This window comes from Monopterus albus, unplaced genomic scaffold (assembly GCF_001952655.1).
Source record: "Monopterus albus unplaced genomic scaffold, M_albus_1.0 scaffold246.1, whole genome shotgun sequence".
Classification (NCBI taxonomy): Eukaryota; Metazoa; Chordata; class Actinopteri; order Synbranchiformes; family Synbranchidae; genus Monopterus; species Monopterus albus.
This window is the reverse complement of record NW_018128126.1, coordinates 337,809-353,179: the sequence shown is the minus strand read 5'-3', so window position 1 is coordinate 353,179 and position 15,371 is coordinate 337,809. Positions and strand designations below refer to the sequence as shown.

The 15,371-nt window shown below is 39.3% G+C and overlaps 1 protein-coding gene across 1 annotated transcript; it reads left to right on the top strand.

Annotated features, from left to right (window-relative positions):
• Window positions 1-6,966: 6,966 nt before the first annotated feature.
• On the top strand, window positions 6,967-11,371 carry atf5b (activating transcription factor 5b; the record flags this gene model as incomplete). The annotated part of the gene is given in 5 exon segments (XM_020620724.1): window positions 6,967-7,090; window positions 7,762-7,974; window positions 8,321-8,605; window positions 8,608-9,478; window positions 10,099-11,371. Coding segments are annotated over 5 exon segments (1,680 nt in total), but the record flags the coding sequence as incomplete, so codon positions are not given.
• Window positions 11,372-15,371: the final 4,000 nt, after the last annotated feature.

Below are 15,371 nucleotides of genomic sequence, written 5' to 3'. Positions count from 1 at the left end.
TTATTCAGTTGGACTGATTTTAGAAAATAAATCTCATATCCAGCTTTCCCCTCACACTCTGAGTAAAATGTTCATTTATGTGGAACCCAGTCCAAATGTTAAAATATAATACAGGCTGTATGTTTACAGATTGTAAGGCCCTTTCTGGCAAATTCCTAATTTCAGCCTTAACTGTACTTGATTGGGACACTTATTACACAATGTCAACTTATGGCTCAGCTGTCAACTTAAGACATTGCAGAGGGTGCATGTCTCTGAGTTGTGAGCAGCTGAATTGAAAAGGAATCCCCCCACCCCCCCATATTAAATTGTTTGATGTGAACAGTATTTTGACACCGGAAAAAATAAAACTATACAGCAAGTCATGAGATAACTACAAAGATTTTAAAAAAGAATTGTAAAAACAATCAAACACCATATTTTGCATCAACACCTTATTTCCTCTGCCTATAAATCTCATGACAGTTTGTGGAGTCCGGACCTTAGAGGTGGGGCTCTGACTAACAGTGAAGTAACAGTGCAGTGGTTAAACCTGTAGGTTAAAGAGCTGAAGTAGTCAGGGCCTCTTCCTCCACTTATTTTGAAGGAATATTTAAACCTGTTGTGAAAAGCTGACTTCGAAGTTCCATTCCATTTATTGTAAATATAAGTCCGACTGTTAAAAACAAACTGAAGCTGCACATCGAAGAGAAAAACATATATGATTAAGTTCCTTAATTTTAGTGTGCTATTTTCTCTTCATGTATTTTCATCATTATGTATGTTTTAAAGGTGTGTGCAAAATTATGCTGACAATATTATTTAAACGAGTCAGATGTTACGTTTGAATATTGAAACCTCCACTAATCAGCATTTTAACACCTAAAATCTGCTGAAGGCCAGTGTAATGGGTTAATTATTCTTGTTACTTTTATAATTTGACTTTGTACTATAAGCAGAACCAATGTAACATTAATTGAAGTTTCAGGTTCAGTACACAAGTATGTAAATTAACAGTGTAATTTGACATTATGGTGTGACTGCTAACAAGCATGTACATTAAAAGCAAATATTGCAGTGAACAGTGATGAAAGCAGATGTGTGTATCATGGGGACTGAATTAAATTGTCTACATTTGATCTTCTTTTTCGCTCCCTGTGTGCCAGTATCCATGTCTCTATCTCAAGGTCTAACATGTTCATTTAGGCAAATTAATTAATTTGCTTTTGTGCAGTTTCTGTGTATGTGTGTGTGTTGGGACTGCTATGTGAGTGTCAGCCAAGCGCTCTGCAGTACTGTTGTGTGAACGTTGTAATTACGGCTGGTTTTGACGTTCCCTCAGTGCCTGGCTCCCTATCGCGGAGATGAGAGGAGAAAGTGACACGCTGCCTCACATGTTCTCCTCGGGGAGCACTTATCAAAACAATACACCAGCCATCATTCAAACACAGCCCTGCACACTTTGCCACTTTGAAGTCTTCCCATCCTCTTGTTTTTTTAATCCCCCCTCGCCTTTTCTCTCATTGTAATCGCACTGTAACCGCAGGGATTCTTCACAATTCAGACCATTTATTCATACAAATACAACACTTCATCAACAAATAACAATATGTTGAGACCAACTATTGAACAGGAGGCTCAATGTAAATGGGTTCAAGTGCCGGCACTGCCATGCATCTCTGCCTCTGTGTTGCCAATCCCTGTAAAAAGTTAATGTAAGCAGGATTCACAGGGAGCTGCTGGTGATGAAATTATGGTGTAACCGATACCAATGTGCCATAGTAGAGGAGTGCCTGGCTGCCTGCGTCTTTGAAGGAGGCTCTTCCCATCCCACCGATGCGCTGCTGGAGAGGGCTCGTGTATGGTTATACAGTGCAAATGGACAGATGGAGGGCAATACTACACAAAAAGTAGGCAATCGTTTTGTCGCAATACAGCAAAGCTTGTAGGCTAACGGATTTGTTGTAGAGTCACTATTGCACACAACACTGAAATCTGTGGATTCTACTGTAAATATATAGAGAATATACAGGAGACAATGTAGGAGGTTAATTTCAAACATTATGTGATGTTTGTGTGTCAAGGTCACAGAGATTTCATTTCAGGTGCTTTAAAATAATAATAATAATAATAATAATAATAATAATAGAATTTTCAACATACAATTGAAATAAAATTGTAATTTTATTTATTTGTAATTAATCTGTTCATTTAAATCTGTATATAAATATTGAATTGATCATTTTTTAATAATGTTCCAACTTTCCTTGTGAAATGATGACTCTTATGCTCTTGATTAGTAATTTGTTTGAGGTTTTAGAGCAGATTCAATAGAAAATCCTTGCAGGGGTATTGCACATATCACCACAACGTTTACTGATCTCCATGACCCAGGATGATTACAAATTCATGCGCGACTAAAGAGGTGCATCATGCATAATGAAAAAAGTGCACTGTCTGCAAAAATAGGCAGACCAACAGTGTAAACAATGGGGATGTAAGAGCTCTGAGGGGGAGGCCGTAAAAACCCACGGCTACAGGGATGCCAAAACATGTTTTCGAGAAGGGTGAGCTGGTGTTGCCTATTACTATAGCAACAGGAAGACTTGGCTTCTTCAGTCAGCTTTTGGTTTGTTGGGGGGGGCTGAGGTTAGTGGAGGAGTTCCAGTCAGAGAACCACACAGAGCCATCCTGGTTTTACTAATGAGGACAGCGGGACATGCTGGGTGTCAAGCCTGTCCAGCCTCCACATGTCCTACCTGTCACACCACCCATCATGCCACACAAGCAGCCTGGAGGTCAGTTATAACAAGCCTGGTGAGAGAGATTTTAAATATATCTGATTACAGGAAAAGTGTGATAATTACCTGTTGTAGTACAAACTGGATTTATTATTACATTACAGGCTGATTTCTAACACGAGGCAGTACTTACAGGGGGATTATCAGACACATACAGGGAAAACCTGGTCTACACATACACATTTCATTTTGTTTAACACACTAACTCCAGAGTTGACTCCAGTTTTATGCCACTGTTGGTAAATTTGACTACATCATCTGTCTCTGTGGAATCTGGGAACAATCACCCACCCATCCATCCATTATCCCCAAGGTCCAGAGCCTGGAGTACAACCTGGACAGGTGACCAGTCTATTAAAGGACTGACGTGTTGACAGACAACCATTCCCACTCACATTCACACAGCTGTTTGTTTTAAGCCATTGACTCCTAAGACTCAGGCCTGCGGCGTCTGATTTTTGGCTGAAGCACAATATTTTTTAATTTAGCTGCAGAAAGTGTGTGAGTACAATCAGCTGGTGAAGACATAGTCTCCATTCTTGTTAAATTGTTTAGTAATAATATTTTTATGGAAATCATCTAAAACTGAAAAGCCAGCACACTACAGTGCGTTTGTGTGCCCTTTTCCTATTTATTTATTTTATTATTTTTGAACAAGTAACTTCTAGTTGACCTTTAAGTCTCTTCTAGAATGTGACGTTATAGAAACATATCTCTGTTAAACAGTGACTGCCTCACAAAGACTGCAGCCACAGAAACAAGCACATGACTGACACGTATTCATTTGATCACAAAATGACTGCACATCAAACTTTCTCTTTCACACTGTTGGAATTGGTCCTGCTCAGCCTGTAGCTGGGTACTTTTTATAGTAAAATGATATGTTGTAGTCCAGCAAGACTAAAGGAATGAATCTCATGACATCCCTTAAGTTTAAATTTGCATGTGTCTAGGTCTATCTGTATGTTTAATGTGGGCTTTAAAATGCTGAATGAGCAGCCTCATCGAGGGAGTCTCAGTGCTGACTGGTGTCATCTGGTAAGTCACTGCTGCGGTCTCTCGGCCAGACACACACCCTTGGTCTTAAGTCTCCTTCCAAAGTTTTCAAACTCCTGAGACTTAAAACACTACGGCTAAAACCAGCCTCCAAGTACATTAGCCTGGCTCAGATCATCAGACATGGCTGTTGGTCTGATACAACTTATGCAAGGCTCTTTTTACTGTGTTCTCCAGTTTGTGTGTCATAATGTATGTTCCAGTATGTGGTTTAAAGGGTGGACCTTACAAGGGTTTCTCTTAATGCTATAAGCAGATGGGGAATTAAGACACCATGCCTTTGAATGACAGGTTGAGCCACACTTTGTGTTTTTTTAGTGGTTTGTCATTTTGAAAATTGTGATTCCTGACAACTTTCTTGTGTGTCAGTTATGCAATGAGTGATGTGTATGTGTATGTAGGTTGTTAAGTGAGGAAGTAATGTTTTGGCATTTTGCCTTTATTTGGCAGTAGACTGCAAACAGACAAGATGGAGGTTGGGGGAGTCACCATATTCAACATGTGTCCCCAGCCTGAATCAAAGTGTGGTAGTGTGGTGTGCACTGTAACTGCTCGGCTACCAGGGCATTCTGTAAGCTAATTAAATGAGTCAACTCAACTGTACTTTTATACCTTAAAAAATGTCTCAAATTATTTACCTCTGATTTGATTTACAGTATTGTACGTTTAGGTTTGAACTATGTTTAAATGTACTCCTCAGCACTATACAGTATCTTGTCTACAATTATAAATTTGTAAATATGGATGATGCAGAGAGATTGAGTTGGTTGTTCACATATGAAATATTACAGTTTTCCAGCTACTTGATAAAAACCTGGGAGGAGAGAGAAAAAGCTGTGTAACTAACTAACTAACTAACTAACTAACTAACTAACTAACTATCAAATGAAAGCATGTTTACATTTTGTCTGGTTATACATCAGCTTCCAATTATTTGTTCCAACAGGAGGAATTATAATTGTTTACAAATAAAATACATTACAGTGTGTTACTTTATTCATACAACATTTATTCTTATATTTCACATATACTGCTGGTCAATTTACAAACTCTGTTTCATTATCAGACAAAATATTCACATAAAAACATAGAAATAGCAGAAATAGCATTGATATACATGTATACATACACACATCTGTTTTTAAACTGAGCTCTCGATCAGTTTTAAATGTGTCTACAGCTGATTAAAGGCTCTTTACTGCACTATAGGTCTGCATCGTTGATGTAATTGCTTCTGTACCACTGTCAGCTCCATGTTACATTTCTATGTGATGCCAAGGTGATTTAATGTCTTTCATGACCTGTTCAGTAACACTCTGTAAATTAAGGCATTACCCTAGAGTTAATCTTTGTTTTGTCTTCTTATACATGGATGAAGCTTTTTCTGACAAACTGATCAAGTGCCAATCCTTGATCCCAGATATCAGTGAGACAGGACATGAATATAAATGAGTGATACTGATATTTGACAGCACTGAAATCTTAGTTGGTTTTGACTGTCAGGTTTACCAAAAAAGAGTGGGTAAGAGTTTGTTTCGATTCAGCTTTCCATAGCGTTCAAAGAAAGTCAAATGTGTGTATGAATGTATATATGTAAATGTTTGATTCCTGTATATTTATAATGTAATTGCAAATTCAAATAAAACATTTCAACCGTGTGTATGTGTGTGGAGTTTAGTTTGTATATTCTGTCTATGGCTTTTTTTATCTTTCACAAAAGACATGAACGTTAGGAAAATGCCTGTCAGGTAAGACATGCTCCTAAAAATCTAGGTTGGGGAATTTACTCATGGAAAATCATAAAGTCTATTTTAAATTTAAATTAACCTCAGATTTAATGCAGTGTGTATCATCTGAAGAAACATCAGATACCATGTGCTCTAGTTTTCTCCTGGGGTCAACTCCACACAGGCAGAGGTCTATATAGATCTTCTTAAAACTATATAAAATTCATTTGCGGTTTCACAAAATATTTATAAAGCACTGAATTTTTCACACGTAAAAGACCTTGATCCACACATTTTTACAAAATCCTGCTTATTATATTATAGCATGTCTGACACAGAAGCCTCATAAAGTGTAGTAGCAGTGAGGTGGTAAACAATATCTACATAGCACATGTGATAAAGGGCTTTAGTTTCCATACTATTCATGTTAATAAATTTTTTACTAAATTCATGAGGCCACACCAAGCTGTGCAGACTGAACTAAAAGAAAATAAACAGTTTGATCCCTGCTCATAGGTCACAGTTTCTTTTTGCCACACTAACATAGGTTATAAAATACAGTACACCAGTTAGTCCCAGGATGGTGCTAATGTGTAATGATTAACAATCAGAGGAAGAGTGATAGCAGGCCAATAGGAAGAGAAAAGTTCCCCCAGTTAAACCAATGCTGTGGCCACATTGGTACAGCGTTCAGCAAATCCCCTACGGATCTGATGCAACAGGGCTGCAACTAAAGTTACACCTTCGAACTGCAACATAATATCCTTCCGCTGCGGCGCACCGAAAGCTAGTGCCGCCTCTACCGTGCACTGAGCAGTCTTTCACACCGTCCGCGTTTAGGTGTGCATGTTGTTTTATCATTCCTCCTATATCTAAATTAGATAAATTGGGAGTTTGTGGACTTTAAAGACTGTTAGGAGGAAGAGTTAATTTTTTAAAAACCTTTTCCAGCGGGGTGCTTATTATAGGCTACACTCATTACACGTATTATACACTAAAACACTCAATTACATTGTAGTTTTAATAATACATTTATTTCCAAACTTTTTAGAGCATAATAAACGCTTAACTGAGGTACAAACTATCAACAACAATATGCACTATAAGTTTTATGAATTCTATAACAAATGATAACGTTTTATAGCAAAAAACAAAACAAAAAAACAAACAAACTCAAAATTAAAGCAATTAAAAGTAAGGTGACGCCTGCTGGGTGAGCCTGGATCTCTGGTCTCTGGATAATGGGAAAGTCCCCGCACTCATGACGTAACGGCCGGCTGAACTCTGGAAACTGCGGATTAATCTCGTCTCCTGTGATCAGGTCCGGGCATTAGGAGTTGTAGAAGTAGAGGATTTAAAAACTTTCTGTCTGCAAGTCTGTTCGTCGAAATAGCACTTCATGAACAGTCCCTGACTTCCTAAAGGGGAAACATGTCTTTTTAATCTGTGACTGTCTTCCTGCTCTCGGCAAAGCTCCGTGTGTTTGCTTCTGCAACGCACTTCACAAGACTACTCAGAAACTATGGGGTAAGTCTGTGTTTTCTAGTTTTAGGGGAATAGAGGAAAGTTCCGAGGATAATTTCTTCTTTCAGCAAACGCCAGGTTTAAACAGACCTTATATTATTGGTGATTTGTTACTAATGTGCGTCGTTTACATTAACGTTAGGCTGCTATTTTAAAGTGGTCATATTAAAGCTGCTTTTTAAAGTCACTTCTCAAATATCACTTTTTAAAAATAAGATTTTAGGTGTGCATTCAATGTTTCTACAACTTACATATTATAAAACATTTTATAGTGTCTATAAAGTTTGTAATTATATTGTTCAATGTAAAAGTCTTTATTATACTGTATACATAGAATTTTTTGTTTTATACATTAATGTAATTTTTGTTTTCTGATGGTTTATTGTTCCTCAAAGTGTGTCAAGTTACTAATGTTGCTGTATGATAATTAATTACTGTTGCATAAATCAATAATGACTTATGAGATGACAGGTAAATAGAAAAGTGAAGAGTTAATTGGAGCCCAATTAACCCTATAAATCAAGTTATTTTTAGAATTTTATTTTTCAGTTTAAATATTTTTAAATTTGAAATAAATATTTTGGGTAACTATTAGCTTTGGAGACTGAAGTGAGGGACTTACAGGCTGAATTAAAATTTGTGACATTTGTTTATTCTCCTAATTTTTTCCACAGGTCTGTCACTACTCTTTCATCCCAGCAGTGCACGATTTGTGCTTGTGAACTATTTGATCGGAACAGACAACACAATAGCGGCATCGATCCTTCGCAGGAAAATTTTTCCCATTTCCACAGGCGAGCTTGGCGCTCCCCTTCTCCGACAGGCTAGCCGCAGCCAATCACGGCTCAGGCCGGGGGCGGAGCCAGTGGAGAGCCGACACTTAATTGGTGAGTTTTGCCAAGACACTTTTTTATTTTTCCACAACCCGAGGTCGGAGCCGCAGTGCAGCACGGGGGCTAATGTAGTACAGTGAGTACAGCTAAGTGGATTTTTATCGAATGCAGACGATGCTGTTCAATCATTTTCAGATGATCGGTTAGTTGTTCACTTGGATTTTTCGGATGTTTTGCTTGATCTTAATTTAAGATTTTTTTACATTTATCCTCTCAACCTTGCGTGATTTTAGAATTTTTTAGCTGAATTTGTTGCTTTTATTTAAATCATTCTATACAAACAACTGAATGAAAATATGGATTCCTTTACTTATATGGTTATTATTTTTAACTTTTATAGGTGATGGTCACTCTGATTGGATGACGGAAAAAGTAGATTTGTCCTCATTTGTGTCAACGACCGAGTCTTCTCCAAGCTCATCCCTTCCACCCTCGCCATTAGAACAAGATGTCAAGGTGCCCTCGGATCTGGAGGTCATGACCTCTCTACTGCAGGAAGAGCTGGCTCAGCTGGAGGACTACTTCCGCTCCGAGTCTACATCCACATCAAACAAGTTGGAGAGATCCTCAAAATGTGACAGGGGTGCTCAAGCCATGGGCTCCCAGTCTTATTATCAGTTACCCTATGCCCTGTGGTTGTTACCTTGGCAACAGGGGAACTGGACCTGGCCAGCTTCTGTGGCAGTCCCATCAGCAGAACCAAAATTGCTCGACCCGCTCCATACAACTACCATCACCGCTACCACCACAACAACGGACGAAGAATAATCAGTGAGACAGTGAAAGTCGGTGAGGAAGTTGGAGTTGATACATGGGGCTCCAGAGGAAGTTACTCAGGAAGCACAGAGTTGTCTGTGAACCACTACTCCACACTGAAGACGGTGAACAAGAACTGCCTCGGTAGCATCAAGAAGGTGAGAGAATGTGCTTTATCGTTGAAGGAAGAGGACAGTTATTGTTTTTCAGAAGGAATGTTTTGCAGCGAAGAGATTGCTCGAGGTTTTTGTCTGGGTGGCTCGTACGATAGCCACCACAAGCGAGAAGGACAGTTGATGCACAACGTGAAGGTCAATGTAAGTTATGACAGCACGGGGCTTGATGTCTTGCACTGCAGCAAAGATGGAGGACTTTCTGGAAGTATTCCCCAAGAGACAATGGTGGCCGGTGATGGCTACTTCCACCAGTCCATGGCCAGCACAGAGCCTTACCATAGCTTTATAGGTGACCTAGATCAGCCGTCACAAGCACAGGCTGTAGAGCCCCAACACGGCCACTACCTCTATCCAGAATGCCTTGCGGACCAAAGCTATGAATGTCTGTCCAGAGGTGAGGGCGAGGGGCCGCTGATGGGCACCCCCATCCACCGCCCCACTCAGAGGCTAAAGGATGAGCCCTGCTCCATCAAGTCATCTCTGGTGATGGGCGCCGTTTCTCTGGATGCCAGCAGTGGAGAGCGTAAGCAGAAGAAGAGAGACCAGAACAAAACTGCTGCTCACAGGTAAACCACTGACTCTGTGTTTTTTTTATTCCTGTTTGCTTCTTTCTCATTTAAAAACAGGTTCACCCTTCACAAACATCTAATAATAGGTTTTAATGTCAGAAGTCTGGTAGCACAGTAATGAAAATATGATAACATTAAAAAGTAAGAAACAGTTCACAATTACAGCTATTTTTAATTCAACAAATGTTGCAGGGGATCATTACTGATCATATTCTTGTTTTTAGCTTATCAGTTGAGTACTTGGTGTTTTGCTTTACACTTTAACATGGTGGGAGTGTTACTTTAAATGTCCTGCAGAGTGTAGGAAAGAAATGGAAAGTCCCTCATTCCCTGCCAAATGTAGCCCCACCTAAGCATTTTTATAAGTCTGGTTTGTCTGTGTGTGTTTATTCACATCTTTGTAAACTGAGCTATTCAGAGAAAAAGATCACATAATGTTAGAATGGGTGGAAATTCATCAGCCATGAACTCTGCGTTAGTTGGAATAAATAGTAAATCGTGATAAAGGAGGAGTGATCTGTGTGAGGAAACCTCTTGATGCAGCACAAAGATCACGTTCACTTGACCCACTGATTAAGATGCAAAGCAGCAGAACCAACCATTCATTCCTGTTGCAGGTACAGGCTGCGTAAGAGGGCGGAGCTGGACTCTCTGGAGGAGGAGCTGCACGGCCTCGAGGGGCAGAACCGGGAGCTTCGTGACAAGGCAGAGTCGGTGGAGCGAGAAATTCAGTACGTCAAAGATTTACTGATCGAGGTCTACAAGGCTCGCAGTCAGCGGCTCAAACAGGATGGCAGTGCCTAAAACACTCACGCTGACCTCACCTCCAAACCTCCCAACCAGCACCCAAGAGAAAAATTGAGTCAAAAGCACCAATTGTTTTTGGTCTCACAAACATAAAATGCTAGTTGCATGATTTTGGTAGTTCTTTTCTAAAAGAATATATATATATACACACAATTGTTTCAAGAGGATGGGCAAACAAAAACACACTTTTCCTAGAAAAACGAGAGAAAAGGAGACGTTTCCAAATGCGTGACTAAACTCTCACGAGCCCTAGTGAGGTGGCTTGTAGAGGAGATGCTGAACTTGTCCGCGACCACTGTGATCCGACCTGCACTCACAGCCTTGTGATGACTCAGTCTGCGTTTGCGACGATTGATCGTTTACAAAATGCTCTTTGAATTAGTAGTAGTGATTGAATTTGCTTGTGGTTTTTGTGACACACATCAGCAGCGTCGAGGCAGATCCGTTCTAAATACAGTATATATTTTATTTTATATTTTATTTTTACTTAATAATGTTCATTTATCATTTGCTTAAACAATCAACTGAGTAAAGGAATAGCTGGAAAAAGCGTGTAACATGCTCTACAAATATTCATCAACAGAAACATTTAGAGATTTGTATTGCTAAAACGTTGAGTATTTACACTTTAGCCCTCTGAAATACCCAGTGCATGTTTGGTTTTGGAACAGCATGTGTGAGTGTTATTTGAAGGCAATATTCTGTTAACTGCATGGCTTCAAGATTTCCACCACGTTGATTTAACTGAGTTGACTTTCTTCTTCACATCAACTGGTGACTTTTCCTTCGCCAGTGGGATTCATGCTCAGGTTTAGGTTTCCTGCTCTGAGAAGCACGAAAACATTCACTGGCTTTTCTCCTTTCTCTTTGCTTCTCTCTCGGCTGTATTTTGCGAACAAACAATCACCTGTTGATGCAACAATAAATTGCTGTTGGGTAACAGTACGACTTCATGGGAATTTTGTTTTCAATTGATCAATTTGATGTATCTGAAATTCAGGTTTGTTTAATAATTGATGTCAATGTCAGGAAATTATACATCAGGTCAATTACAGCCAAATAAAAATAAGTTATGTAGTATCATTCATCTCTGCCTTTGGACTGTTTGTCACTGCATGCTGTTCATTACGCCTTCATTCTGCTGCCATTAAAACACCGTGCAGCTGCTGTTTAAATTACACGAACAGCACCCAGAACAAGGTGGGACTCAGAGCTAGAGATGTAGAATAAACTCACTGTGCCCTTCCCTTCTTTTTCCTGGCCTGCCCCATAATCGCCAGATCTAGCCCTCTGGTTTTGGCTGTAGTGCAGTCAGAGGCCAAGTTATTTCCCAGGACTCACCACTGGTTGGCAGCACATCACGGCTGTCATTGACACCTGGCCGTTCTGCAGCAACCGACAAGCTGCTTTCCTTTAGATCTAGGAGCTAGGGTTGAGTCAACTTGTGCAAACAGCCACACATTGAGGGGACTATGTTAGGAGAAATACTAATAGGCACTTGTTATTTTTCAATTATTGTAGTACTTCCTTCCTACATTACGATTGACTCCTGGGGCTTGAGTGATATCAAGCTCTGGCAGTCAACAGACAACAGACGTTGCCTATCTCATCTCCCGGCTGGTGGAGGGTGTGTGTTTATATGCCTGAGATGGTCTCTCTCTCTCTCTCTCAGTGTGTGTGTGTGTGTGTGTGTGAAATCTCTTGGTATCTCTCCCAGCAGTCATAGGCCTTTCAAGTGTATGAGGCAATATCACACAATACTTGCAGAAGGGAAATGCTAGTGCAACTATCAGGATAAGAAAGTATTGGGTTGATAGAGAATGCCATTAAATCCACTGATTCGGTCTTCTCTCTGATTGTTTGATAAAGATGCAATGTAAAAAAGATTTGTGATGCTGAATCAGGATGTATAATATAATCTGATTATGCAGTGTGTTCAATAAAAATCTTCACCACAACATATCAACTTATTAAACATTTTTAGATGAGATGTGATAATACTCCATCCATCCATCTTTTGCTGCTTTAATATTGTGTGTGCTTTAAATGTATAACTATACAAATACAAAACTATATGTAAATGTTAAAAAAACATGTAAATACATACTGTAGAGCATTTAGATACATAAAACATTTCAGAAGCAAAAACAGATTTATAGTTTGAATGTTTTTACATTATAATCACACTAGAATTAATTTGTTCTGTCAAATAAATAATATTTAGATAATATGCGGAGAACTGTATACTGAATATGTGAATGGGGCTAAGTTTGCACATGAATTTATCCAATGAGACTTGACAATACTGTGTGTACAGCGAGAAGTTACTCCTACTCCATTTCATGTCAGGTGATATAGAATATTCCAGTAAGAGTTAGTGTGCACATCACTCCTGCACCACCAGGTGTCCCCCTAAGCTTAGAAAAAGACTTGCTACACTGGAGCCTTGTTTTAAAAATGAGCTACCCTGTGACATTACAATATAGTGTGAGTACAAGCTATTCCAGCCCAGAAGTTGTGCACAGTGTGCCCAGTTTGTGGGTCAAGTGAAGAGCCTTAAGATAAGACAAACACCTCTGTGTTTGGATTTTACAGTGTCACAGAAACACAAAGAACAAAAAAGATACATAATATTAAGCAGTATTCATGTCCTTTACTTATGAAATAGTGGCAGTACCACAGTATAAAAGTATTGTGTTACAAGTAAAAAAATCTGGATTCAAAATCTTCCCATATTAAAAGTACAGATATATCATTGTTACTGAGTTATTAACACTGATACATTAATGAGCGACATTTTATTTGTGTAGCTTGGTGGTGAACTACTTTATTTTCCTGGATGGTTTCATTTATAGCAGTCATTGCTATTTTATAAACCAGCCATAGGTTTTGTTTGTAAAATCTTATGTCAACATAGTAGCTCCTGAAATACAGTGGACATCTAAAGTAGCAAATACATATGTTAAACATGTATTTAACCCTGCTCTGTTGAGATTCACTTTACACTGCCATCAGCTGGGCTCTTGTTGACCCCAGTGATTTAAGAGTAAAAATAATCATCACAATTTTTAAGTTAACCAATTTTTTTGGTTATCTTGCATTTTTTCAAGTCGGCCTGAGCTTGTTACATCCCAACAAAGTAAAACTAATTTTATCACTGTCTATTTGTTTTCTCATGATGTAGGTGAGCAGAGTTTTAGAAAGACACTGAAATCTAGAACGACAAAGTTAGGAAAATAACGATATGGCTTATATGTTCTGTAGGTCATTTTGGAGAGGTACATTTATCTCTTTTGTTTGACATAATTTTATTCTATTATTATTTTTATCTTTGTTTTGCCAAAAGAAGTAACACTACTTATGTTTGGGATCAATTTGACCCCAATGAAACCTCACTATTTAAAAAGGTGCACAGTGCTTTTTACCACAGTACTCTTATTACAGGCAAACTAATTATATCTAAAGTTACGTTGTTGCTTATCACAGGCAAACAAACTACAACTAACTACATCATTAGAGGGCCCCGCTGTCCCTCGTGGTGTTTTAAAGATGGTAGTGGAAACACGTCGAACCAAAGTCTCCCATAGGTGTTCAACTGGGTTGAGATCTGGTGACTGTGAAGGTCACAGCAAACAATTCATATCATTTTCATACCCATCAAACTATTCAGTGAGCCCTTGTGTCCTGTGAATGGAGGCACTGTCATCCTGGAGAAGACTCCTCCCATCAGGAGAGAAATGATTCATCATAGGAGAAAGAGATCACTCAGAATGTCTTTGGATTGATTTACAGGACTCTTCCCTCTAAGGGGACAAGTGGACCCAGCAAAAAGCCCCCCACTGCATAACAGATCCATAGGATCCCCTCACTGTGGGGGCCAAGCATTCAGGTTTTTCACCTGTTTGTCACTGGCAGTATCTTGTGCCTCAGACACAACAAACCCAGCTTTTTCAAATCTCATTGAAGAAAAACAATGACCAGTACCAAAAAACAAATGATTGAAATGTTTTCTGTTTTTTATGTGGTTGCGTCATCCTAGGAGAGATAAGCCGTTTTCCTGGGGATTGCCAGATTCTGATGCTTGGGAGAATTCCGATTATTTCTAAATGGAATTTATCACTTGGATCATTTTGACCCCAGACATCAACAGTGTGTAGTGACTTGATTACAGACATATAAAAAATCAATATCACATCAGTCATTTTTATGCAAAGATTTCATAAAATTAGGAAGTGTCATGGTAAAAGAGTAACAATAGATATGTTTTTTAAACAGTGAAATGGCAGGGGCTTATTGACCCTAACCAGAACTCACCAACAGACCGAACACACTGGTCAGGAAGGCTGGCTCTGTGCTGGGGGCTTCTCTGGAGCTGGTTGTGGAGAGGAGGAGGATGCATAAACTGTTGAACATCATGGGAATCCCCTCCCATCGCCTACTGGTCAAACAGTGAGGCACTTTCAGTCAGAGACTGATGAGCGCTACAGGGAATCTCCTGCTGACTGCTGTCACACTGTGCAGTGACCCTCCTCTGTGTCGGGACAGGAATCTCCTCCTCTGACAAACACTATATCAAAGTCTTACCTGCAAATTACTGTACAGTTAAAGCTCTTCAGGACAATCCACCTGCACATTGTACAGTGGTTAGCATTGCAGGTTGTATATTGTTTAATTGTTTCTATTGCTTATCTTTGTTTATTTACATGCGCATATAATCCCTCCAGGCCTATTTTAGGTTCCTCCTTCATTTAAATTTTAATCTGGCTTTTGGTCTTTTAAAACATCCATGCTGAGCTACTGTAACACAAGAATTTCCCCTTTGTGATTAATAAAATACTCTAATTGTACATAGTTACATTCCACTGCTATACAACAGTATATACATTTTGAGCTTTGACTGTATAACCCCCCCAGTGGGACAGTCTTTACATCAGTTGCAACCCCATGGGACAATTTAGAGGCACCAGTCAGCCTAACCTTTATGTCTTTGGACTGTGGGAGGAAGCCAGAGTAGCTCCCAGCCAGGCCCGGGGAGAACAAGCAAACTCCACAAGGAAGGGCCCAGTCGGCCACAAGGTTAGAA